Source organism: Haliotis cracherodii, unplaced genomic scaffold (genome assembly GCF_022045235.1).
Source record: "Haliotis cracherodii isolate W230 unplaced genomic scaffold, xgHalCrac1.p SCAF_23, whole genome shotgun sequence".
NCBI classification, from domain to species: domain Eukaryota; kingdom Metazoa; phylum Mollusca; class Gastropoda; order Lepetellida; family Haliotidae; genus Haliotis; species Haliotis cracherodii.
In genome coordinates, this window is record NW_027266279.1 from 12945312 (window position 1) to 12961655 (window position 16344).

Consider the following 16344-nt stretch of genomic DNA (forward strand, 5'->3'; position numbering starts at 1 on the left):
TAGCACATCTATGCAGTCTCCTTAGTTGCAGATTAATCACTTACTGTACACATACCATGTTTTCAGATTTTATGCACAAGAATAGGGAATAAATGAGTGTCACTTTGGATGTCCTTGATTAAGCATAATAAGAAATATATTTAAGACATTTCACACAAATAAAGGTTCCCAGTCCCCCTTTGCACGTCATTGGAGATTTTCACCAAAACCTCTTTGATTGTTGCTCGTGCAAGAGTGTCATTATCAGGGTTAGAAATTGATAATTCTTTTCTTTGCTAGTCCAAAAAAATTATTATATTACTTCATCATTGCCATCTACCTAAAGGTAAATGTGGTAGTCCACAAGGAAATGACTAGCCTTTATTTAGCATGTCTCAGACAAGTGGACTTAAGTCATACCTATGGGAAAGGGGACAGGAAAATGAAATCCCTTAATCTGTGAAAACATGATATGTGGAAGATAGATTGTAATGTTAGTCCTTGTAGTTTGTCTCACCTGCATCTGAGTTTCCTGATGACTGTTGTGATTAGTATAGTAATTGTGCCGTTATGTCTCTTTCACTTTTCTGTCACATTACCATTATCTTGCTTTTCCAGATGTGGGCTATTCTTATAACTATAATTCTAGTGATAATCATTATCATTGTTGGTAAGTTTTTGTTTTACTTGTATTTTGGGTTTGGTTGCTTTCTAACTTTTTGTATTCTGTAACATTGCGAACAATATTGTTGTTTAATTGTATATTCTTGCTTCTTAAACATCCAGCCTTTTCTGTAAATAAATCTAAAGAAAAAAATGGAGAAATTGCAGTCAGCTGATTTGAACTTATATTAGAAATTATTTGTGGTCATTCCTCTGGGTACAAATTCCAAAAATATCATGATTTTAGTAGTGTCTCTCACACTTGGTAAATATTACATTTGGCCCATATTAGTTTTATTTGAAGTACTTTTTATAAGAAACTTATCTGACTTTTTTTTATCCATGTCATATGAACTGCATGTTTGGTTTTAGGTCTATTAAATGCATATGATAGCCTCCATGGTTGAGACCAAATGTTATATACAGCCTGCTTATCATGACAAGATGTCACATCTTGATCTATGTATGGGATTTGTAAGTAGAAAAGGCTGGAATTTTAAGACAAACATTTCATGGCAGTAACTTTTGCTGCAAAAAGCTGAGAATAGCCGCTGCGGCACAATGTGCTTTTTCCCATGATCTTATTGGGAGCAAGAGATAATTGCTGAGTAAGATGAAATAAAAGTTGCTTTTCCTTGAAACATGTCAAAGGTAGGTTGACAACAGTCAGTTTGTGTGTTTTTGAAACTGGTGATGGAGAAAGTTGCGTCGAGTGGATGGATCTGAAGTTATTTTCATATGATGCATGATAAGGAGAACCTGCAAGGCTTGATATCAGTCAAGACTGATATAGTATGACATCAGTGTCTTACAATCAGATAAAGGGAATTGGATGTGCACACATCTCTTGACTTTCAGATGTCACAAATGTAGTACCGGGGTATGTATAAACTGAAGAGCTCCCCATGCAATCAAGCAGGTCAAGGTGTAACCACATTTGTTACAGGAAAATTGAAAAATGTTCCAGTATTTACTTTTGCATGTTTAAGGATAATTTCATGGCTATTACGAGAGATATCTTACAGAGAAAGTATGTAACAATCATGACAAAACAATTGTACAATCATATTCTGTTAGTCATCCTGTATCAACCCTTAGATACAAACTTCAGTGTCCTGCTTTGCCTGAAACTCCAAATAGAACAGGGTCCTGTTCCGTTAAGTGATCCCAGTGCTTCGACAATCGTAAATCTATGTTAAAGAATGGGAGTTACGACTGTCGTAGTCTGAAGATTGCTTTGTGGAAAAGGGCCCTGTCCAGTAGCTGCCCATTGCTTGTCAACAGGAAATCATTTAGGGGTCATCAGCTTGTAGTGTAGTAGGGATGCTGCTTGCAATCAGGTCTTGCAAGGAAGTGACTGAGGCTGGGTTCCACATAGTTCTATTTACTGCTGTAACCCCGACACTTCAGCATAAATTTATGATATTCATAGTGTTGGATTGGTCTGATGCTTACCATGGATATATTTGTTTGAACCCAGCATTGTAGATTCAATTTCAACTCTGTAACATTCTGGGAAGTTTCTTTGGCAAAATAGTCTCCAGGAGTGGTCAGTTCAACTTTAAATGGCTACTCCAAGGCTTGGGAACCAGCTTTGTAGCCTTGCTTTATGACCAACAAAACTTTCAATCTGAATGATTGCAAGGTTCAGGAGTTCAGGACCCTGACTGAAATTTGACTAGACTCAGGTTCTGTACCTTGTCTTGCAACATGATCTAAGCACTTACCTACTTAATTTAGTGCTAGATCCGGGGTAGAATAGGTCTTCAGCAAACCATACTTGCCGTAAAAAGCGACTATGCTTGTCATAAGAGGTGACTAACGGGATCGGGTGGTCAGGCTCGCTGACTTGGTTGTTGCATGTCATCGATCCCAATTGCGTGGATCGATGTTCATGATATCAATCACTGGATTGCCTGGTCCAGACTCGATTATTTACAGACCGCCATCATATTGCTGGAATATTGCTGAGTGCGGCGTTAAACAACAAACAAACAAACTTAAGTCTTTTGACAGTCGTAGTGCTAAGATTGCTTTGTGGAACAGAGCCCTCAGTAAGGTATTAAGTGCAGACTAATATCATCATCAGATCAGACCACACTTAAGAGGTAGCAATGATACTGCTGCAATATTACTAAGGAAGTAAGATCCCATTTGCTCGTTACTACTTCTCTATAGAAATGATTTGCCTGTTCCAGTTCGGAGTTTTCTATTTTTTCCCACACCAGTTTAAATTTCCTTGATATAGATTATGATGCTACTAATTATTATGAACAAACTTGTATTAGTCTTATGATACACATGATATATGATCCATATACACATGATATATGATCCATATACACATGGTAAGGTCGTAGAGAAAAATGAAATAAAAAATATTGCTTAAGGTGGCATAAAACCTAAGTCACTCACTCGCTTGGTTTGAAAATAACACATAAGCTCACCTGCCACATGAGAGCTGTTTTATTTCAGTTAAGAGTGTGTGAGCACGAACTGTCCTTCATGGCTAATCCCGTAAGCACTTTCAGTACCACTACAACACATACCAAATCAGTCCTTGAAATAGCATGCTCCAGTCTTGAAAAAAGGAGCCAATTATTTATCATCCAAAACTGGCTCCCACTGGCTCCCTATCTACACTGTAGATATCGCTGCAATGAAATTACATCACAATGCTTTGCAGACCATTGTGATGTCACTGGTTACCATGACATCACAATCAAATGACATCACTAATGGCTCTGCTACTGAAGCTGTAAGCAGTACTCTTTACACTGAAGACACTGCTTATAACTGTCTACAAACTGAAAAAGTCGGAAGAATGATGTTGGATGATAAATAAAATCTCACCCTCGTGTCTTTTGACATCAAATATATCCACACTCGTTGATAAAAGTGGCAAAAATCCTCGGCAAGCCTTGGAATTTTTCCACTTTAATCAACTCGTGTTGATATATTTGATATCAAAAGACACTCTGGTGAGATTCTCTATATACGCACCAAAATAAAAGCACACAGGAAGGAACTGGTGCTATCATGAAGTCAGGTCATGCTCACCACTGTTGTCGTCCACGTAGGCTCACACCAACCCCAGCTAATGATCCAGGATAGGAAGTTTCATTCATACACAAACAACAGCATGAGACATGAAAGTTTGAACACTGTATAAAACAAGCAAAACCTGTATCTTTGTATAGTTTTTAAAGCTTCTTGCTTTTACACGTTTCTGTAGGAAAACACTAGTGAAATGATTCATAGGTATAATATGAGAAATTCCTTTTTTTATTGTTCATGTTTATTTTGCATAACTCAATTGTGTGATTCTAAAGTTAGCATCTCACTTATACATTATCAGAAATTGCTATTGTATTAGAATTAAAGAGACACATTTCTGTCTTAATGCTGTCGGCAGTGTGGGCAACTTCGTAATGAGCAGGTAGATCGTTGACTGTACCATCAGTAGCTAGCTACTGTCTGTGACTGTCTAGATATCACATATATCATGCATACAGGATATACCATGCATATAGCTTACTTTCCCAGTACACATGCTTATGGTTATAGTCTGGATGTGTCAATCGACAATTGATGTATCTACAATAATAACCATGAAACTACTCTAAATTGCTATGGATGTATTGTTATCTAAATTATTGTGTCATGATTTACAGGTGCTGATTTAATGCATCAATCCATGGTGTATTATGATGTAATGTTCAGTGTAGGCTCCTTGGTGGAACCTGACTCATTCAATACACCATCAGTGACCAATTTTATGGGCTGTGTATCACAGTATCATTGCACCATTACATCCTTACAAGATTTTCTGATATAAATATGTTTTCTTGACTGGAAATGTATGTGTATATATACATGGATATCCTATATGCAGTGTTAAAGAGCCCTCCTGGGGATGCGGTGTAGTTAGTCAAGTACCCATACATCCATGTTGTGTATTACATATTGTACCTAGATGTCCATTCCACACCACCAAGCTTTATTGGTTATGGGACAGATACATTGTAGAAGACAGGATCAATGTTGTGGATCAAGTACATATGTATCTTGTGAGCACTCACAAAGTGTTACATTGTCATTCACCTGTTTAAACAAAGTCAGGATTTAGATATTACAAAAATATTAAGACATCAATTTCTTTTGTTATTCATAAAGGTTTCATGTTTTGGCATGTTTCTAACTTCTCAATGCATACCAAAGACTTCAATACACACATAGTTTACTCAGAAATTATTAGGGTCTTCAGACCAATAGAGAATATTCCTTATGGCAGTCTCTGCAAACAAATTTAATCCTCTAGTCTTGTCTTTTTGTACAATTTTCTTCTTGATTTGATGAGGTTACAACTGAGGAAGACATGTTTCAATATTTGGCTTAAGACGCAGACTGAAATTGGATTTGGCAAGAGTTTGGTTTTAAGATTCTATTTCATCATTGATGAACATTACGAAGAGACACAAGTTTTGTGTGAAAACATGATTTGGAACAAAAATATTTTTATTTCACCACGTGTTGTTAAAGTTAGCACAAGCAATACAAAGCCTATTTCAGCTTATGGGTGTTACTGTCATCAGCACATTGTCAGTATATATTAACAGTCACTACAAATGTCTTCTCTGCTGTGCCACAGAAGGACTTGCCCCCTCCTCACTATCAACCCACTCTGTTTCAGCAGCATGTGACAGTGCTATAATCAACTTTTCAATGCCAAGGTTTCAGGATTTTTTAATTGTATTCATATCCAACAATGTCTGTTATCCAGTCTATGCCAGACTTTGGAGTCTTCGAGCCCAATCTGTGTTTTGGCATTATTTTTAGAGGATTTTACTGTTAGTATGTGGACTCTTGTTACCTACGGACAGGTTACTACACCTTGGCTTCTGACTAGTAAAGAAATTAGACTTGTATTCAGGGGATTCCTGTAGGGGCTCTGTTGTCAGCATGTGCAGTTAATGTCAGTGTCGGGGGCACGGGTCGCCCAGTTGTCTAAGGCGCCGCGATTCGCTGTGCAGAGTTGCGCCACTTGGGCATGCCAGAAACCTATGATTGTGGGTTCGAATCCCGGTTCGCCCCGATTATGTTTCTAGGTTTGTCAGCACTATACCCGTGCCCATGGGTTTCACCGAAGTGGTAAACGTCTGAGACCTGCATCACTTAGGGCTTTCCTCCCACATTAAGCTGACACGCCGTGATATAAATGGAATACTGTTAAAAGCGGCGTTAAACACAACTCACTCACTCACTAATGTCAATGTCAGCAGTTTGTACATGCTGAGGGACAGGTCATGGACCCCAAAGGCTTTAATAGGGTACAATGTTTCAGATGTTTTGATGGCTGTTTGAAATGATAAAGTTATATTGTTAGTTATTCAGTTTTGGTTTTTTGGTTGCAGTAGTCATTTTGACTAATTTGCACATAGGAGAAAACACTTTGTCTCTCAGAAATTATGCATATCAACTTGAGAAATGAGAAGATGAGAATCGAAATAGCCACCTTTTTACTATACAGGAGAGAATATAACACAAGTCATTATTTTTGCTAAGGTATGTGGTTGAGACATTGTCCCAATCTTAATTCTGAAAATAGTGTTTTAAAATTGAGTTCAGGTCTGATCATGTCACAGTTCTCTTCCATGTGATGATGATCAGAATTTTGATGTTTTCAAGTTGCAAATTGTATGTTAAAAAAATTGAATAAGTTTATGATTATTGCACTGTCACATGATTTGTACTTTCATAAGGATTGAATTCAAATGTGATGTCATTAATTCTCTCTTTTTTTCCTCCCCATGCCAAACCCTTTAGTGTATTTTGTCACCAACTACGGCTAAGGGTACTTTTGCCTGCAATTTTTCTCTTCCTTTTCAATTTCTTATTACACTGCGAGCAACCATGCATGGTAGAAGAAACTGTTTTACTTCAGGCCAGATATCTGCAAGTATCACCATTGTTAAAAAAACCTGAACTAAAACGTACAAGAAGAAGATCAAAATATTCTTTTAGCAGCTTGGGATACGTTTGAATAAAGATACGATTACAAATTAACGATAACAAGTATGACATGAAATATTCTATTTAAGACATGTAAGAGGAAAGGTCTGTGTTTCAATTTTGATAAATAATTAAAATATATGTTACAAATCAAAGTGCAGTTATGTAAGGTCTCCTCTTCACACATTCATTGGAAAATAAATTAATACATCTTGTGAGGTCATTAATTGATTTTTTTTTAAATGTAAACTTGACTCTGGAATTTTATTTTTATTTTGGGTGTAATTTCAAACTTCTTACCATCATATTGTGTTTTTTTCAATAATTATTTTAAAGTATGAAATCTGTTGTGGCACAAAAGTTCACTTGGAAGTAAGTCCTCACAAAGAAAAAACAACATTTCCTCTGGGAAGAGATCCCCCTGTCTGCAGTCAGTAGGCATTGGTTACTTCAGCCTCTTTGATATCAGACATATGATTCATTGAAGTGTCATATGTTGTAGAACATATCTTTCACGTTGCTGATGCATCAAACTGCTATTATGAAGCAACATTCTGCAGAACCACACAACTGCATGACGTAGAATGTAGATGCATGCACTTGGCACTCTCATTCAGTAAAAACACAAAATTACAGGCATAGTGATTGTATAGGAAAAGGGGAAGAGCGCTCCCCTGTTCAACTCCTCTGTTGAATATGGTATTCAAGGTATGAAGGTTTGCATGGCTGTAAGCCTTCCCCAGAATTACTGACAGTTTCGTACTTGAACCATATTTTGCGAGTAATTCTTTTGAGAATAATTGATATGAAACGCACAAATGGAGAATGTGCTTTCTTCATAATGTTTTGTTGCACCATTGTAATGGAATTTGCACATTTAGGATTGGAATGCAATATGTTATGTTGCTGTATGTTGTTTCTTTAAATATTACCAAAGTAGTTTTGGACAATGCATAAGATGTTTTAAACAATCGCACCTTTGCAAAATTCCATTTAAATCAATTGCTCAGTAAAGGTTAATAATTATTATTAATCGGTATTAAAAATATCTTTTTTCAAAAGTTCCATCTCTTTAAATTGTAAGTGCTGTTTTGGCGTGATTGTTTTTAAGAGTATTGAGTTTCATAATATTGAACTTCTTAAAAGCAAGAAGTTGATGACCGTCACACATAAAAACATCTTCCAAAGGGAGTTAACTTCAAACTAGGCTGGAATTTCTGGGCTCGATCATAGCGCAACCAGTGGCTATTGTGAGTTATGTTATTTTTTTGCCCCTCCTTTGGACCAATCAGATTCTACCTCTCATATCACTTGCATTTACTTCAAACAAAATGGTGGCGCCCAGTCAAGACGATCAGATTGATAATCAAGAGCTGTATTTAAATAAAACGTGCCTTTCCTCACAAAGTGCATGAAATCATTTGAGCACCTTTCTTAGAAACATGAAAAGATTTGCAAAATATCTGTTGACGCCCAGTTGACGGTAAACATCTTTCTATACATATTCTTTCCAAATCCTGCAGTCAACCGAAATCTGCATGTTGAGATCCGTGTTGCTTATGAACCAGATGTCAAGCCAAAATATATCTCCATTATTGCAGCTTAGAATCAGTTAACTCCCTTGCCTCTGGAAGATGCATAAAAATGAGCTTAACACACCCCTCTTAGAATATTATCATGATCAACTTTGATAATCTCAGAAGCTGTGAATGACGACAACTGTCCTCTGCAAAATATCTTTTAAACAATGTTTAAAAAACCCCACTGTTGCTTAAATGGATTTCCATAATTGTTGAAAGCACCCCAGACCTATTTTGCATTTAACCCTTACTTTTTCACAGTGCCCTACCTTTGACATATATCCCTCCTTCCTCCTGTTTTATAGAAAATCATGAAATAAATATATTTAATTTGAAATAAATCAATCTTTTTAGATTTTACTTTGATGACTTTGAAGATAGTGTTAAGTAAGGGAGATAACTTGATAGTGTAAGGGAGATAACTTGATAGTGAAGGGAGATAACTGGATTTGTGATGTGTTTGAAATTGCTTGAGTAGGAATACTGAATATGAAAATTATAGGCATGGTTTCAGTCCTACATTCCTTAATGCATGTGCATGATGTAGCTGTACACTATGAGCTATCTTACATGCAGTAGAATGAGGAGTGTTCATTGCCACAAAGAATTGCCCAATAGAAACAACATATAAAGTTACTGTCGACATCTGCATGTTCTCATGCAATGAATGTCTAGGGATCTTCAGTTTGTTACCTCTGAATTTTCCTTTTCACATGAAGAATATAATTTGCCATTGCTTTGCTATTACAATTTTATGAAGTATGACTTATTTTATCTTGCTGTTTGTACCAGTAAGTTTCTGTAAATGTGACAATGGTTTGAATCAAGATCCATTCTCAACAATGGAATTATTATGCACCTATGCACTGTTGAGTGATAAGACATCTTGTTCTTGCAAGGTAATGAACACTCCACAGACAAAATCAGTCTAGAAGTATTCACTCCAAGCAATTTGAATTCACTGTTTTCCTTGTTCAATTCCTTTGCACTTTGAATACAAAACACCATTCCTTAATTGCAAATTTGATGTAAAACATTTCAGTTCAGAAATGTCAGTGTATCTAGTCAATGAGTTTTATTAAATGTGCTTATAACAGCACTTTTTTTCAAACTAGTTGAGTTATGATTTCCTGCATATTTAGACTTAGATAAGTAATCCTTTTTGCAAACAAATCTTAGATAATTATAAAGTTTGAGATTTTAAAGTATTGATTGTTTGCTTTTAGTGTGGGCTGTCACAAGTCAAGGAGGAACTTCCAGCAACAACAACAACAACAGCCCTGCGACTATCGACAACAACCAAGCAAGCGCATCAACACCTGCTACAGGGCGCTAAGTCTCTCCTTCATGTTAGCGTTATACAAGGGCAGGCAACTCCTCATTGGCAGTAGGCCTCTGCCGCAAAAAAGTACTTCAGCACATTTTGATACGGACATCGCAAGGACAGTGATTGTGGCACTCTTAGAACTATTACCAACACATAGCCTCTGAAATCTCTATAATTCTTCGTTGAATTTCATTGAAGATGTCATTTTATGAATGCTAAAAGATACAGTGCGAATACTTAATCTTTTCAGATTGTTAAGTTATTTATCCTTGACAGTGTGCTTTGCAAGATTCACTACTGTCAATTGTATAGTATATTTTGTTGAAATATTTCAGATGTGTTTCATTTAAATTAACCTTTTATTGTTCATTATATGTTATCACTGTTTGAAGCTTTTTGTTGTGTATGACTCAGTATACATTATGAACCAGCCAATCTGGTGCGAGTTGTATGATGTCTGTGATAAGTACAGGGTGGTGAATAATTAGAAACATAACCATGTATTAAACAACCACATTGCATTCGTAAATTCTAAAATTGGGTAGAACAGAACCCTGCCTAGTAGCTCAAGACAGTGTGTGAAATATCCAAAAGGATAGTAACTTTCTTGTGCTACTGCTTCACATGATTCTCCAACACTAGCCAGAGTATGTCTTTCAGCATCATATGCCCTTATATATTGGCCAAAGTGAGCCATGTTGCAATGGCTGCATGTACTCACTTTTTAAGCAACAGGTTTTGTGATTCAAATTCTATTCCGGATTGAAGAACCTGTTACTTGTTCAGTGTATCTGCTTTGATGGGTTTTGAGATTTCAAGTTCTGTTCCTGACCAAGTAGATGTGTACCTGTAAACGAGTACGCTTGTTCAGTGTAGCTGCTTTGCATTAATACAGTAGTGATGGAGGACGGGGCATATCGTCGTTGACTTTATTTCATCTTGACTCGGGAGTTCTGAGAAAGGGAGGTGGAACGTCATCATACATTCCAGAATGTGTATTTTCATTTTCACCTCATTTTACCAGATCCATCATACATTTTGTGTAGAAATCCACTTTAATCCGTATCAAAATATGATGAAGGCTACCAACCCTTAGTGTCCATTCTAAAATATTGGCTAGAACTAGTTGTGAAAAGGATGGAATAATTGTAACATAAGGTGTACATTTAGTCCTTTGTGTATATGATGCTGCAGTTTACCTATCATGTCATCATTTCTTTCTTCTTCCTTTGGACCTTCTATGTTTTATTCATCGGTTACATTTATCACTTTGTGTTCCGAATAAAAATGAACCTGAGGAAACTCACAGAAGACGTGTATTTTGTTTACTCAATTCCTTTCAGACTTGGGAACATATTGATTTGTGTATCGGTTTGTTTTGCAGTGTTTTCATGGGAACTAGGGTCATCATTCAAATTTATTTCTGCGATGTGTACAAGTTAAACTTTAGTAAGTGTCATATTTACTAAATGGCCCTGACACATTAATTGTTCACAGTTATTGTTAATCGTATATATATGAGACTTTAATGTTTTATGAGAAGTTACTTGTTTATTGTTTGACTTTTAAGAATTAAGGAAAAGGATTTTATCTTGCCATCATGTCTGAAATTGAAGACATCATTATCTGATGAGCCGTTTGAAGTTGTTCCTGTAGTTACTGCTTAAGTTAGTTATGGAAGGCATAAATTGTATACATCTTGCATCGTTGGCATTTTGAGAATATGGGGAAGTTCTAGTCTTGTAAATGCAGCTTGTAAGTATGCAAGAAACTAGTTGTAAAAAGTAGTTGAAGTCTCAAATAATATCTGTCTTCTAATTGCCACGATTGTATTGTTAGCTTGTACATACAGAATATCAAACTATATAACTCTTGTCCTGTGAGTAGAATGAAGTTCTTCTTATATTAATATCTTCTTGATGATGAATCATTGATTGTGAAGGATGGTCGATCAACATTTCCTGAACTGGTGCATGGGTGATGGTCATGATTCTTGTTGGAAACAAGACAGATGAGAGCTTCAGGAAACATGTTTCATCACTGTTGTGATCTGATACTATTTACATGTTAATGGACAACCATTTCTTTTGTATGCTGAGATTGTTCTACTCCATTTCATTACAAACTGAAGCGTTAAGTTCCTGTCTGTCACAGTCAATCTCAAGAAAATACAACCTTGACCTCATTGAAGAAAATTTACCTCAATGAGTACCTGCAGAGGAGTCAAATTAAATTTGGGTACAAGATTCTGATTGAGAATAGTTTACTTGCCTGTAGGAAATGGGATATACAATTACTGGGTTGATGAGGATTGGTCAGAATCATAAAACTCCCACATCAGGAACTGGTCCCTGCTTGAGCCTTCCTTTGTCATCAATGTTTTCACATCATTTCCTACCATTCATTCCAGCAGATTTAGATTTTGTGGTTCGTGTATTACACAGTATGAAATAATTGCTGGTGAATCTGTTGAGTATGTGACAGGCTTTGCTGCACGCCAGTTCTCTGCTACTGTGGTGAGACCCCTAGATAACAAGTCTAAGGATCTCGCTTCCACTGAGTTCTGGCTACATCTAGTGTCACCGCCATCGTATAAATGTCATCACTTATTGTCCTATTGCACCTAGAATATGTTAAATGTTGCCATAGCAACACATAGATCTAGAAAACAACTGCTCACATCCACATCAGGGAACTGTTTTCTGTATCAGTTGTCCATAGATCTGTTTGAGCTGGAGTTGAGGTATTTTGTGCCAGTAACAGCTGTGATGATGTCAATTTGATATCAGTGAATGAAAAAAAAGAAAAAGAAATTTCTAATCACGGCATGTAGACATGTGATCTGTGCCAAATGCTTTCACTTGTGTAGACCTTTGCTATTGCTTCTATTTGTATTCTTATAGGCATTTTATTAGCAATGTTTACAAGACAATCTGCACCAAATTGGGCATCAGGCTTGTTAAAGGGATGAACTTGCAGCTTCATAGTTATGAACTTAAATGAGCATCATCTGTATATTCTCATAGACTTATCAAAAGCTATATGAAATCAGACTGATTCTGGATAGTGGAAAGAGTTAATCTAGACTGAAAATTCTTAGATGGGTTTGAGGTCTGTTCTTGCTTGCCACACTGACTTTCTGGTCATTGTTGAGCGGCATGAAGGTCACCCCATCGTGTGACACTTTAAGAATTCTGAATGGTGTGTGTGTGCTGCTCAGAAGATGCAGTTCTCTGTAGACAGGATGACAGCTGCTGTATATACATGAATCTCAGCTGAAACTGACATCCTAGTGGATGTGTACAGTTGTCCGTCACTGCGTCATGACGGCAAACAGTTGCAACATCATAGGGGCAAACAGGTTACAAGGGATTTTGTGCATTTTAATCAGTATTTGTAATATATTGACTATTTAATTAGTAGCAGATACATACCGTTCTGAGAAGATGCATCTTCGTCTGTGGAACTTGCAATATTTCATGTATTTTATTTATTGAAAGTCTTCCCCCATCAATTTATATTTCTTGGACAGTGTCAGGTGTGTTCAAGATTATCATTATCCCTTGAGTAATGTGAATAGTTCACATTGTTTTGTTCTTAGTAATAAGTCGCTGATTATTCCCATTTACCCAGCCAGTCATTTATGGGTTTTCACAATCAAATTGTACCATAAGTTGAAATATCGCTTGTTCGATGTACATTTTGCTGCTACCGGTAGTTCAAAATGCAATTACTATGCATAGGGATCTCCCAGCTTCATGTTAGAAATTATTTTGAGTTATCCGAATGAACTGTTTTTTTTAATTTTTCTATGTTTGCAAGTTTGTATGTGTACAATGGAAATCCATCTTATCAGAATGTTGTGTATGCTGCTGCAGTTGATGTTGTGTATAGCGTTCACATTGTCACCCCTCCCCGTGTCGTAGGTCACTGACACAAAGCTTTCCTAGTATATAGCGTTCTCTTCCGACACTCTGCTAGTTCAAATAAATAAATGTCATGTGTATTTATCATTGAGTTGACAGATTGTATGTACATTGTAAATGTCATATGTTAATGTAATAAATAAAATTGCCTCTTGTAAATTTACATTCTTGTTTGTCATTGTTATGACGAAAAAAATAACTCTTGCTTTTCAGACGTACACACCGGTGCAAAGAAATCATTTTATATTATCTTTCTGAAGGAAACAGTATATGCAAGTACTTGTTGCAAAAGAATTATCTGTTCACCTTTAGGGACCAATCATTTGATATTATGGGGGTGCTGGGGTTTTGTATAGAGACAAGATATTTTTTTAACTTCAGCTGCAAAACCAGATATATTTTTTTAATAAAAACTATGGGGCAAAACATTTGTTTTCGCAAAAAAATACATTGCTATAGTTTAAATTTTATGGCAGACCTCTTCCCCTCCCCCCCCGCCCCCCCAAACCCAAACCAACAAAATAAAAACAATATGAAGCATAATTATTATTTTCAAGATTTTTGGGGGACAATTTGCTTTTTTAGATAAAATCCCAGGCTCAATCACCCAGAATGTCAATGGTCGGACCCTTACTAAAAGTCATTGCCAAGGACCTTTTATTTATTTATTTTAGCCTCATCTGTAAATCAATATGCCAGTTAATGTTAACCTCAACGTGGATATGTATATATGGAGACTACATTTTTTGTTATCTGTGTAACAGCTGCTTTAATATCAACTAGAGATTGCCATGGTGATTTCAGGTGACAAATAAAATGAGCTGCTACTGGTAGTGCAAACTTTACATGTCTGCATCACAATAGCCTAGATACAATATTCCTGAGAAGAATAGAGCAGGATACGTCGTGCAGAGTGTCAAGTGAGTCCAGGTTGTGTAATTCAGGGTGAGAAATGGTCCCTGGCACCCTATGCAATGCCATACTGAAAACACTTACCACCTGTGCCAGTTTGGGCCTTCTCGCGACATTAAATTATCCCATCACTACAAAGTGAAATTTTGCTAAAGGCAGCATAAAACCCATCTAGATGAGACAAGAACAGGTGACCACTTTCGAAGATCACCTCTAACAGCAGTACAATGACATATTTTGACACCTTTCGCCAAGCCCCTTGTGGCTGGAATATAAGTATAATTAATACATGTTGCTTAAGGCTGCTGTCTGCTGTACTCCAACCATATTATGGATGCCTGTAAATAACGAAGTCTGGCCCAGACATATCTGTGCTGATGTTATGAGCAATACCCAATGCCATTGGGGTATGATGACACAATCAACCACACAATCCAATCTAGTCTCCTCACCAGTTTTCAAGCAAGAGAGAATCTAGGGACTCTGTAATGGTGAGCACTGCTAAAGTCACTTGATGGCTGCTAGATACTCGTTCTTTTCTATTTCTGTTTTCATTTGGACTCATATCACATTCAACTGGTTGTCACTAATAAACAAATGGCCTCAACAGACCAAACACGCCTGCAATGCTTTTTGACCAATCCTCGTACAGAGATCTCTCAAGGCACGTCACGTAACTATCCAAGACATAACATATTGAAGGGAAAAATTGCTGTATCATGATGCGAGGCCACAACTGGCTTTATATTGCACAGCAATTACATGAAAAAAGAACCCAGACAAGTTGCATATCAAGCAAACACACCAGTTATTGGGCTGCCTATGTCGGAGAGAGGGAGGGACACCAAGAATGTGCTTCACACATTGTACCCATGTGGGGATCCAGGTCTTCAGGACCAACCAACACCTCACCAACTCCAGATAACATTTATTTGCCAAAAATGGCAACTTTGTGTAAAAGGCAAGTCATTCACATTTTGGGAAGGTTTGAGATATATTTAAACTTGTTCAGTTCTTAACCAGAGTTCAAAATAGCTGGCTGCCCTGGCCTGTTGAGTAAAATGTTTTGAAGTTTGAAGTTTGAACTTATCTCACTATAAATTTTTATCTATCAGACCCATAACTGATGTTACTTGTTTATGTCTAATGTATGCAGATCCGTCTGACAATCGCGTCAGATACAGAAGTACTTCACATACCTCCATGATTGTTTGATCAACTGGTTGCGGTTTGATTGGAATTCCTCACTGGTTCAAAAATGTGCAAACTGGTTCTGCTAACCTAGGATAATGTCATAATCATTTGCAGTTTCGTTTATGAAACCATCAATATTAATATTGTCATAATCGGATATATTCACTATAATTAGTCATAAATAGACACAAACTCCACCGTTAGCGAAATTGTATGAATGTATGCTGGTGCTATATCATCAACATTCTTATCGCTGTCAAACAGTGGAACATAACCCAGTACTGACATTTTGATGAACAAATTTTAACACCAAATACATTTCATCATTGACCGTCTTTGGGACTGTAGATGATTTGAATATTTTGATGTATTGAAGACGTTTCATCACATTCAAATGGTTTCAGAAAGACCAAAAAATCGGCCAAGATTTTTCAAACCTTGATGTCCCTAGTAATGTAGGTGCAAATGAATGAATGTCACAGTGGCTAATGTCATTGAATGTCTCAGTGGCTAATGTCATTGAATGTCACAGTGGCTAATGTCATTACATGTCACATTGGCTAATGTCAATGAATGTCTCAGTGGCTATTGTCAATGAATGTCTTGGTGGCTAATGTCATTAGAGTGAGTGAGTTTGGTTTTACGCCGCTTTTAGCAATATTCCAGCAATATCACGGCGGGGGACACCAGAAATGGGCTTCACACATTGTACCCATGCTGGGATTCGAACCCGAGTCTTCGGCGTAACAAG

At 36.8% G+C, this 16344-nt stretch overlaps 1 protein-coding gene across 9 annotated transcripts in view; it reads left to right on the forward strand.

The window, feature by feature from the left end:
- The window catches only part of LOC139471713 (vesicle-associated membrane protein 3-like), a 31004-nt gene extending 17354 nt beyond the window's left edge, over positions 1 to 13650 (forward strand). For 5 of the 9 annotated variants that reach the window (XM_071254183.1, XM_071254185.1, XM_071254187.1 and 2 more), the window contains 2 exons: positions 598 to 649; positions 9461 to 13650. In XM_071254183.1, coding sequence (XP_071110284.1) covers positions 598 to 649; positions 9461 to 9570 — 162 coding nt within the window. In that variant the 3' untranslated portion in view covers positions 9571 to 13650. Of the gene's footprint in view, positions 1 to 597; positions 650 to 4057; positions 4082 to 6468; positions 6497 to 9460 lie in introns of all 9 variants that reach the window. The other 4 variants (XM_071254184.1, XM_071254186.1, XM_071254189.1 and 1 more) reach the window with 3 other exon arrangements.
- Positions 13651 to 16344: the final 2694 nt, after the last annotated feature.